The 11,379-nt window shown below is 40.1% G+C and overlaps 1 protein-coding gene and 1 pseudogene across 1 annotated transcript; both read right to left on the bottom strand.

Moving 5' to 3' along the window:
• Positions 1-969: 969 nt before the first annotated feature.
• On the bottom strand, positions 970-1,935 carry LOC109553657 (olfactory receptor 2AP1-like). Its single transcript, XM_019953683.2, has one exon. The coding sequence runs from the start codon at positions 1,933-1,935 to the stop codon at positions 970-972; it is 966 nt and encodes a 321-aa protein (XP_019809242.2).
• Positions 1,936-10,172: 8,237 nt separating this feature from the next.
• On the bottom strand, positions 10,173-11,159 carry LOC109553658 (olfactory receptor 6C74-like; annotated as a pseudogene).
• Between the last annotated feature and the right edge of the window lie 220 nt (positions 11,160-11,379).

Genomic DNA, 11,379 nt, shown 5'->3' with positions numbered 1-11,379 from the left:
ATGCTAGGAAATCCCATAAAACACTCTCCCAGTTGCCGGTATAAATAATAAAGTTACAGAAATATGAAAAAAAAAATGTGCTTTTGTCTGTGTTTTAAGAAGTTAAAGAAAATTTTAATAATGTTTTATACAGCCAAAGATGGTACACTAAAGAGCTCATCTTAACCACCTGGAGATACACCGAGTTGTTACAACACTAACATCAGTAGACCCAGAGAAGAAGAACCAGTGAGCATACAGCAGATTCATTTAAATAAACAAATTCAGTTAATGAAGAAACATTAATTTGCGCTATGACTTCTCATAGTTTTCAGAAACAAATTTGTTTCTTAAAATTCTAACCTAAATATCTAATGGTAAAGAACAGTGCTATCTATTTTTCATAGGTATCAGAAAATTAAAGCATCAGAATGTATCATGAACATTTATTAAATCTGATTGGCAACACTTGAATTATTACCTTAAAGATATTGTATCTTATGATTTATGTATAATAGTTGCTCCATAAATGTTGTTTGGTTTGAATTCATCTAAGACCAGTCAGAAAATCAAGGACGATATCATCAGAGCAACATAGAGAACAAATGAAATTTTCAAATAAAGGAACAAGGCTTCACAGGTGGCCCAGTGGGAAAGACTCTGCATTCCAATGCAGGAGACTCAGGAGACACAAGTGTGATCCCTGGGTTGGGATGCCATGGAGGAGGAAATGGCAACTTACTCCAGTATTCTTGCCCAGGAGATCCCATGGACAGATGAGCCTGGTGGGCTACAGTACGTGGGGTCACAAGCAACATGACTGAGCAACTGAGCATAGGCACAAGATTGAAGTGCAGAATAAAGACAGTACCCATCCAGCTTAAAAGTAGCACAAGATAGATTGCCATATGGAGAACTTCTCGAGAACAGACTTTGCCAATGGTGGAAACTGAACTGGAGGATCAAGAGGATCCACTTAGCCTCCAAACTCTACTTCTGCCACCTCACCCTAGACAGTGTGTCCCTCAGAGCCTGGTGGACCTGCTTGTTCCTCAGGGTGTAGATGACAGGGTTCAGCACTGGGGTCACCACTGTGTTCACAAGGGCGGCCTCCTTGTTGGAGTCCAGCCTGTCCACCTGCTTTGGGTTCAGGTAAATAAACACACAGCTGCCGTACATCAGGGAGAGGACAATGAGGTGAGAGGAGCAGGTGGAGAAAGCTTTCTGTCTCTCCTTGGCTGATGGGAGTCGCAGGATTGTGACGACTATGTTGCTGTAGGCAGTGATGGTTACAATGAGGGATAGTAGAATGACAAACGAAGTAACAAAGAAGAAATACGTTTCAACAGAGCTGCTGTCAGAGCAGGAGAGATGAATTAAAGAGCCAAGGTCACAGAAGAAATGAGAGATGATATTGGGGCCACAGAATGATAACTGGGAAACTTTGAGCATCAGACCAGTGAAGAAGATGAAGGACAAGGAATAGCACAAGAAAATCAGAAGGAAACTAACCCTCAGGTTCATGATGGATGCATAGTGCAGAGGCTTGCAGATGGCCAGGTATCGATCCAATGACGTCACTGCCATGAGAAAGAAAGTTCCTGCTCCAATAAATAAAAAGAAGAAGGCTTGTGTGAGGCAAGCAGGAAAGGGAATTGTTTGCCTTCCTGAAAGGAAGATGGACAGCAGTTTAGGAATGACTGTGGTGATGAAACAGCATTCGCAGAAGGAGAAAGTGCTCGGCAAAACATACATTGGCGTCTGGAGGCGATGGTCAGCCCAGGTGATGAGGATTATGACTGTGTTTCCCATGATAGAGGCCAGGTATGCGAGCAGGTGCACCAGGAAGAGGAGGCCCCCCAAGTGCTGGGCAGCAGGAAACGCCTCCAGAACTAACTCCTGGATGGTGGACTCATTTTTCACCCCCACAGTTCTCTCTGTGTCTCTGACTGTCATCATTCTCTGCCTAATCTGTGAAGCAGAAAATACTATCACTGAAGAATAAAGAATTTAAATGATAGCAACTTTAAAAAAACTAAAATAAAATAAAAACACTGCTTTCAGGTATATTTGTGAAGGAGGGATCATTTTATATTTTGAAACTACTTTACAATAAATGACAAATATTTTACTATTATAACATTACTATATTAATTATAAGTTATTTTTGAATGGTAAAATTAAAGATTTGTTTTTATTTTTTATAATAATTTTTAATGTGTCACTTAACTTTTTTGGAAAATAATATCTGTGAATCATAGTACACAAGGTAAACAATGCAAAATGAAACCTCCTGCAGACGCATACACAGCAGTTAAGAGTGGAGGCTGTCATCCTGCAGAAAATATTTTTCATGGGGTCACAGTGGTAATTTCTTTGTTTCAGGGATGCCATGCAATGTAGGAAGCCTCCTGACTTTAACTCTTCAGTAACAGAAGGTGTGAGAGAGCTGTTTTCTTACTACCAGGTTCCAAATCAGGTATTTTCCTGAAGTCTGTTCAGCCTGAGTTCTTTCTTCAAGACCTGTGTGTGCTAGTGGTAAAAAACCCATCTGCCAATGCAGAAGACATAAGAGATACAGGTTCAATTCCTGGGTCAAGAAGATTCCCTGGAGAAGGGCACAACAATCTACTCCAGTATTCTTGGCTGGAGAATCCCATGGACAGAGGAGGTGGGGGCGGGTGGCGGTGGGAGGGGGGGCAGTTGGGCTACAGCCCATAGGGTCACAAAGAGTCGGACATGGCTAAAGCAACATTGTACGCATACACACACCAGCACTACCAGTGTGCACAGTAAAGCTAGTATGTTATAGTATCATAACCACACAGCTTGTGGGTTTAAGAGAAACCATACCTAAAACTGGAGGTGGGGAGAAAAGGTCTCATGACTTGGTTGTTCAAATCCAATGAATACACATTCAATGGGTGGATCAAATCCCCTCACACTGTGCCAGCCTAGCAGAATGGCAGTTCTTCATTCTGCCACTCAACTATTTCATAGATTACTCTTCAACGTTCCTTTTTCTGGGAATAATTGTTTACATTGGAAGTATTTCATGTGGCAGAATTAAACCTGTATTTCCATTGCAATCACTAGAGGAACATTCTATTTTTATTAAAAAAAAAAAAAAATGACAGTGCCCAACTAGAAGCCGAGTAAGCCAAGTATATTGAAACAATCTGGGCATCTGGGCATCTCCTGCAAATCAGTGCTCTAGTAAATAAGAAATCATAATTTGATTGTATTTTATTTAATTCCTTTTGGCCAAACTATTACTTTACCTATGTATGGTCCACATTAGAAGCTTAAACATAAGGCTCTGGTTAAAACATCTGACCTTTTAGATTGCAAGTTAGTCCCGTGGTCAAGTACTCACCATGAAGCAGCTCATGGAAAACAGTGTTTCTTTCACAATGTGCTTCTCTCTCTTCTTAAAACAAACCAGGATCTTTCTCCTAGGTTAACGGAAAGTGGGAAAAACACTTGGTTGAGATATACTTTTCATTGACCTAATAAAAAAAATTAATGGATGCCTTACGTCCTAAATTAGTATGAAATTGTTAAGGTTCAATTTAAAAATAGAAAAGCTTCAAACTCTGGAGGATTAACGGGCATAGTTTTTCCATGGCAATCTGACTGATAAATTCTGGACCATGAAGACAACACAAGTTGCCCCAGTCATGTGCTAGCACTTTCTGCGTTTCTGTTTGGAATACCTGGACATGATTATTTCCATTCTACAGTGCATCCTGAACAACAAATGTGGTTGGTTGTGCATCCATCCCAGAAGAGAGTCAAAAAGAAGAGACAACAAAGGTCAGTTTCCTTATTTAATGACCCTGTTATCAGTCACTTTTCCATCAACCAGTCACCCCAACTCATATAGGGAAGGATCACAGCAGTCATAAGCAAGAACACATTCAAATGCCCTTATGGTATAATTATCACAGGCTTATTTACCATCACCAGTGAGGATGCATTGGGCCCAATGGACACATCTTTGGAGCTTTCAAATTCATTAGAAGAGGGTTTGTTTGTTTGTTTTTAATGGAATAGGAACTAAAATCACAACAGAGTCCCAGGGGGCATTTAATTGCTTCATATTTGGCAATGGGAAGTTCCAGGCGACATGTATCATAACTGCCCTTTCGCTGCGTATGGTAACACACCACTGTCATTCCCAGCAGGCTGCACAGTCCTCTGTGCATGTCTCAAAGGCAGGTTTTGCACAACCGCCCTGCTGTTGTTTAGTCACTAAGTTGTGTCGACTCTTTTGTGACCCAGAGACTGTAGTCTGCCAGGCCCCTCTGTCCATGGGATTTCTCATGGATGAGAATACTGGAGTGGGTTGTCATTTTCTTCTCCAGGCGATCTTCCTGACCCAGGGAATTGGAAAATTTATCAAATAGAGTTATAAAGTTTAAAAATCACAAATTACATGTATTAAAAAAGGCTTAAACAACAGAAACTCTTTTTTACATTTGAATTACTTCGCCTTTTTCTTTTTAACCTGATATTTTATTTATTGAATTATTACTTACATTCGATAAAATACACAAAATTTAATTGTACAGATCAATAATTTGTGTATGTAACAGTCATGTAACCTCTATTGAAATCAAGCAATGACATTTTTCCATCTCATTTCATAAGTTCGCTTTTTCCCTTTTCCAATCAATAACCCACACCAAAGAAATACACTGATTTCATCATGAAAATTTACTTTTGCCAGTTTATTGAAAATCATAGAAATCCAAAATAGCATGTATTCCTTTGTCTGCCTTTTTCCCTCAACATGTCTGTAGGAATTACCCCTGCTGTTTAGGTGGATGATTTACTCTTTTATATTGTTTTGTAGTAGTCCATTGTACAGGTATACACCAGAGCTTTCCATTCCTCCACAGAAGGGCATTTGCATCCTTTCTAGTTCAGGGCTACATGAATAAAGCTGCTATGAATATTCTTGTAAAAGTCTTTTTGAAGACATAGCATTCATTTCTCCTGAATATATAACTTGGAGTAAAAGTATTGAATTAATTATAGGACAGGTCTTAACACCTGTAAAACAGTTTCCAAAACTGGATTTAAGCTCTCAGCAGCAATGCATGAGAATTTAAGGCGCTCCACTTTCTCACCAACACTTAGTCTCTAAGTCATTTAATTGGTACATTTCTGTAAATTCATTCAGCCACTATGGAAAACAATATGGAGATTCCTCAAAAAACTAAAAATAGAACTAACATACAATAGAGCAATCGACCTCTGATTATATACCCAAAGTAAATGAAAACCGAATTTGGGAGAGATATTGGCACTCCTATGTTTATTGCACCATTATTCAAAATAGCCATCACATAGATTCAACCTAAATTTCTGCTAGGGATGAACTGGTAAAGAAGATGTGAAATATATGTATATACATGCATATACAATGGAATATTATTCAATTATGAGGAAATGGAAATCCCATTTGTGCCAACATTGATGGACGACCTTCATGACATCATGCCAAGTCAGAGAAAGACAAATACTGTATGATATTACTTACATGTAGAATCTAAAAAAGGTGAACTCATAAAAATTAGAGTAAAATAGTGGTTGCTGAGGGGTAGGGGAGGGAATGTAGGAGAGATTTTGTTTAAGGGCACAAACTTGCAACTAGTAGATAAATAAGTCCTGGAAATCTAACATATTGATTATAAAAAGAAATATTGCATTATAAATATCAAACGTGCTAAGAGATTATATCTCATTTATTCTGACCAAAAGAAAAGAAATGATTACACGACATGATCAAGATCTTATTTAATGCTACCATGGCAATCATATTGCATTCATACATGTACATATCAACACTTGACCACATTAAACATATATAATATCAAATATAGTTCAACTTTTATTTTTATTATTTTTTAAATTTATTTTTAAATATAAATTTATTTATTTTAATTGGAGGTTAATTACTTTACAGTATTGTATTGGTTTTGCCATACACAGTGAAGTAAGCCAGAAAGAAAAACACCAATACAGTATACTAATGCATATATATGGAATTTAGAAAGATGGTGTGATAATCCTGTATGTGAGACAGCAAAAGAGACACAGATGTACAGAACAGTCTTTTGGACTCTGTGGGAGAGGGATAGTGGGGGACGATTTGGGGGAATGGCATTGAAATTTGTATAATATCAAATATAGTTCAACTTTTAAAAACTGGAGACATTCTAGTAGTATTTCATCTTGATTTACATTTTCCTAATGACTACTTATGATGAACACTTCTTTTATATACTTGTGACAAATAGAAATCCTTTTCTGTGAAGTGCCTGTTAAAAAGTCTTGCTCATTTTTAATTGTCAGGGCTTTTATTCATTTGGGTTTGCTTTTTTACCCCAAAGATTATATATTCTACATACTTGTCATGACAGGACTGAGAATATTTTACCCCAGTTGTGAATTGCTTTTTTTTTTTTTAACAAAAAAAACTTTAATTGTACAAGTTTGCCTGATTCCGCTCTTAATGCTACTTTCTGCCAATGACTGAAAATTGTCTTTCTAATGCATCAGCTTTTGATATCAGAAGGTGAAATGACACATTTAAGCTTTGGGTGATTTTCAATGTAGAAATCATATGAGTTTTTTAAAAAAAGACAAAGAATATATCCAAAGCAATGATGAAAGGGAAGGAGCAATGAGAAATTACAGGAGCTTAAATTCTTGAAGATTAAATGTTCAATTTTCTATAGCAGCAATTTCAAGTAGATCTTTGTAGTTGTATGGTACATGAGTGCTCAGTCGCGCCCAGCTCTTTGCAACCCCATATAGCCTGCCAAGTTCCTGTATCCATAGGATTTCTCAGGTAAGAATACTGGTGTGGATTGCCAGTTCCTACTCCAGGGGATCTTTCTGACTCAGGGATGGAACCCACGTCTCTGGCATCTCCTGCATGGGCAGGGGGATTTTTTACCACTGCACCACCTAGGAGCCTTGAAGTTGTACAGGAAGGTTTTAAGTTGCCAAGCAAAGTATTCTTTATAAAGCTCTTGCTAATTTCTAGTTTTTGTACATTGTTAACAGTGAATGTGAACTCTATAGGGCATCCTAGGTGCCTGCAACACAGAAGACACGGTTGGATCCCTGGGTCAGGAAGATCCCTTGGGGAAGGAAATGGCAACCCACTCCAGTATTCTTGCCTGGAGAATTCCATGGACAGAGGAATTTGGTGAGCTACAGTCCAGGGGGTTGCAAAGAGTCAGACACCACTTAGCAACTGAGCACTCACACAGGTGAACTCCAGAATATCAGATATTAAATTTGTTTAAAACTATTGGGTCTGAACTGCTTCCATTCCTTTCAAGTATCCTCTCTCCCCCAACAGCACAAGCATTCATAACCTGCGGTGGCGCTGCGTCGTGAAGCAGGTGGGGCCAGAGCAGTTGCTACACTCCGTTAGGGTGCATTCCAGGGTGACCAGGTAAAACAGGCCAGCCACCCAGGCAGTTTCAGTCTGCCCTCTACACCCCGTTTTGTGTGCACGCACGCACGTGCTCACTCCTCATAAGTGAAGCCCAGCCTTCCCACACCCCTCCTTTCAGTCTCACCAGTCCTCTTACCCCCCGGGGTTCCCATCTTCATGTGTCAGACCCCAGGGCAGCGACACTCATGTAGCTTGAACTCCTAGCCCCCCAGAGAGGTCCTCTGCCCTTGTAATCTCCCTTCTTCACTGAGCCCCCTTCCAGAGGCACAGATCCCTCCCAAGGAAACACCACGTGGCTCTGTCTGACAGCCTTGGTTCCGCAGCAGGCTTTCTGTCAGTCTCCAGCTGTTAGCAGTTTTTAGTGAGCATTGTTCTGCATGTACATGTATTTTTGATCGACTCATGGAGGGAGGTAAAGTTTTGCATTCTCCTGCTCTGCCATCTTGATCGTGCTCCCCATACTTCACTGTTGATTTTTTTTTTTCATTGTTGATTTTTGTCATTAAAAATATTTATTCAAAGATGTTGCATTTCAAAGCAAACACAAGGTTCGTAAGAAAACATCTAACTGTACCTTTTCTCACGTAGTGTTACGTGGTATTTTGTACACTCTAGGGTAATTATGACTAATTTCCTTTGAAGATGTTACAAGGACAGAATAGGTTAGGGAGGACATATTTTACACAATTTTCATTACAGTTCATGCAATTCATTCATTGTTAATTTGACACTTTTATGCTTTCTGCAACAACCAGTGAACTTCCTCAGACACATATACATTCAGCATCTACCCAACTGAATTCTAAGGGTTGAAATTCCAAAATATACAAATACCTCATACAGCTCAATATAAAAAAAACAGACCACCCAATCAATAAATTGGCAGAAGACCTAAGTACACATTTCTCCAAAGAAGACATCCAGGTCGCTAACAAGCACATGAAAAGATGCTCAACATCACTTATTAATAGACAAATGCAAATCAAAACTTCAATAACGTGCAACCAGTCAGAATGGCCATCATCAAAAGTCTACAAATCTTTGAGATTGGGTTCCCAAGTGCCTGAGAAGGGAAACAGGTAGATAGTTAGACATGAGCAGGGTATCAAAAGGGGGCAAATAATTGGCCCTAAAAATAAAGAGGGAGGAATGTGGTGAGCCAAGGACGAGAGAGCAGATAAAACCGAAGAGCGTCTTGGAACGCAGGAACAGAAAACCGACAGTTATCGTCCTTCCCTCCCCCACGTTGTAACTATAATGGAACAGTCTAACCTGTCTCCCCTCCTACCCCAGAGGGAGAAGGTATTTGCCCTACTCTCCCCCACCCAGTGTACGTGCCTCATCCAATCAGCAAATGACCCACAAGACCCCCATCCCACGGCTTGCATCCTGGGTATGAAACTGGACTAAGGACCCCTGTTCAATGTCAGTTCTCCCTTGAGCTGGCCCGCTGTTCTGTGTCTCCCACTTTAATAAACTTTATTTCCCTCTCAAAAAAAATTTGACAAATAATAAATGCTAGAGAGAGTGTGGAGAAAAGGAATCCTCCTACACTGTTGGTGAGAATGTAAACTGGTAAAGCCACTATAGAGAACAGTATAAAGGTTCCTTAAAAAACTAAAATAAAGTTGCCATATAATCCAGCAATCCCATCTCTGGGCATATAACTGGAAAAGACAAAAACTCTATTTTGAAAAGATACATGCACCCCAATGTTCGCAGCAGTACCGTCTACAATAGCCAAGACATGGAAGAAATCTAAGTGTCCATCAATAGATAAATGGATACAGAAGATATGGTGGATGGGTGTGTGATGAAATATTATTCAGCCATAAAAAGATTGAAATAATGCCATTTGCGGCAACGTGGATGGACCTACTTCAAACTAAATGAATTAAGTCAGACAGAGAAAAACAAATACCATATAATAGCACTTATGTATGGAAACATAAACAATTATACAAATGAACTTACTTATGAAACAGAAACAGACTCACAGGCATAGAAAACAAACTTATGGCTACATTTAATTAATGGAAAGTGGGGGAATCAGGAGTTTAGGATTAACAGATTTATACTACTATATGTAAAATAGATCAACAATAAGGTCCAACGATATGGTAAAAGTAACTATATTCAGTAATTTATAATAACCTATAATTAATCCTGAATATTCATTGGAAAGACTGAGGCTGAAGCTGAAGTTCCAATACTTTGGCCACCTGATTTGAAGAATGGACTCATTGGAAAAGACCCTGATACTGGGAAAGACTGAAAGGAGAAGGGATGGCAGAGGATGAGATGGTTGGATGGCATCACTGACTCAGTGGACATGAGTTTGAGTAAACTCTGGGAGTTGGTGATGGACAGGGAAGCCTGGTGTGCTGCCGTTCATGAGATCACAAAGAGTCGGACATGACTGAGTGACTGAACTGAACTGAACAGAACCTATAATGGAAAAGAATCTGAATATATATATATATGTCTGAATCGCTTTGCTGTACACCAGAAACTAACACAACATTATGATTCAACTATACTTCACTTAAAGAGAAACTAGTCAACATTTTCCAAATAGACATACAAGTAAATAGTCAGTACATGAAAATGTGCTCAAAATCACTAATGAAAATAATTCAAACATCATTAAGAGAAATGCAAATCAAAACCACAATGAGCTATCACTTCACACTTCCAAGACAGTGTGACTTTTTTACCTTGATAATTTCACTCTGCTTATGGTCTCCCTCAGAGCCTGGCGGGTCTGCTTGTTCCTCAGAGTGTAGGTGACAGGGTTCAGCAGTGGAGTCACCACCATGTTCACAAGGGCAGCCTCCTTGTTGCAGTCCAGCCTGTTCACCTGCTTCTGTTTCACATATATAAACACACAGCTGCCGTACGTCAGAGGAAGGACAATGAGGTGAGATGAGCAGGTGGAGAAAGCTTTCTGTCGCTCCTTGGCTGATGGGAGTCCAATAATTGTGATATGTTCTGCATGCAGTGATTTTATGATGAGGGGAGTCAAAAGGACACACAAAGCAAGGACAAGGAGCAGTGTTTCAACAGACCTGCTGTCAGAGCAGGAGAGATGGATCAGGGGCCGAGGTCACAGAAGAAGTGAGGTATGACATGGGGGCCACAGAAGGATAACTGGGACACCATCACCACCAGACCAGCAATAAGAGTGAAACCCAAAGCCGAGCAGGCTGTGACCAGGAGGCAGCAAGCCCTCAGGTTCGTGATGGTCGTGTAATGAAGAGGCTTGCAAATGGCCAGGTACTGATCCAGAGACATCACTGCTATGAGGAGGAAGCCTGCTGCTCCAAGAAATACAAAGACACAGGCTTGCCTGAAACAGGCAGGAAAGGAAATCGTTTGCTTGCCTAAAAGAAAGATGACCAGCAACTTAGGAATAACAGCACTTATGACAAGACTCAGTGAGGGAGAAAATGCTGAGGAGAAAGTGCACAGGTGTCTGTAGCTTGGCGTCAGCACAGGTGACGGGCACCATGGCCGCAATGCCTGCGATGGACACCAGGTGTGCTGGCAGGCGCAGGAGGACGAGGGCCTTTCCCAGGTGCTGGCAGCAGGGAAGCCCTCCAAAGTGAATTCTTGGACACTTCTCCCATTCTTCATTTCCAGAGGCTTTTCCCCCCACAGTATCATCACCTGATGCTCTTAATCTAGAATAAAGATATTACAACAAGCAAAAATAGTCTTAGGGGAGCATGGGATCAATTATCTGACTCCTCCAGAAGGTAACTGGGCAGATAGCAGACTCCTGCTGCGAGTTGTTCTTGAACTAGTAGGACTCGAGTTCAATACTATTTCAACACTGAGTTCTAATCCTGGAGACATGGGTCATCTTTGAAAAGTTAGTTAAATTTCCAAAATTTCGCTTTCATCTTCTGTAAGATGAA

The sequence above is a fragment of the Bos indicus genome, chromosome 28 (genome assembly GCF_029378745.1).
Source record: "Bos indicus isolate NIAB-ARS_2022 breed Sahiwal x Tharparkar chromosome 28, NIAB-ARS_B.indTharparkar_mat_pri_1.0, whole genome shotgun sequence".
Classification (NCBI taxonomy): domain Eukaryota; kingdom Metazoa; phylum Chordata; class Mammalia; order Artiodactyla; family Bovidae; genus Bos; species Bos indicus.
The sequence above is the reverse complement of the archived record's forward strand: the minus strand, read 5'-3'. Positions and strand labels throughout refer to the sequence as shown.

What these genes read in the sequence shown, in the direction of transcription:
- LOC109553657 (XM_019953683.2), bottom strand. Translation starts at nt 1,935, where the DNA reads ATGACAGTCAGAGACACAGAGAGAACTGTGGGGGTGAAAAATGAGTCC.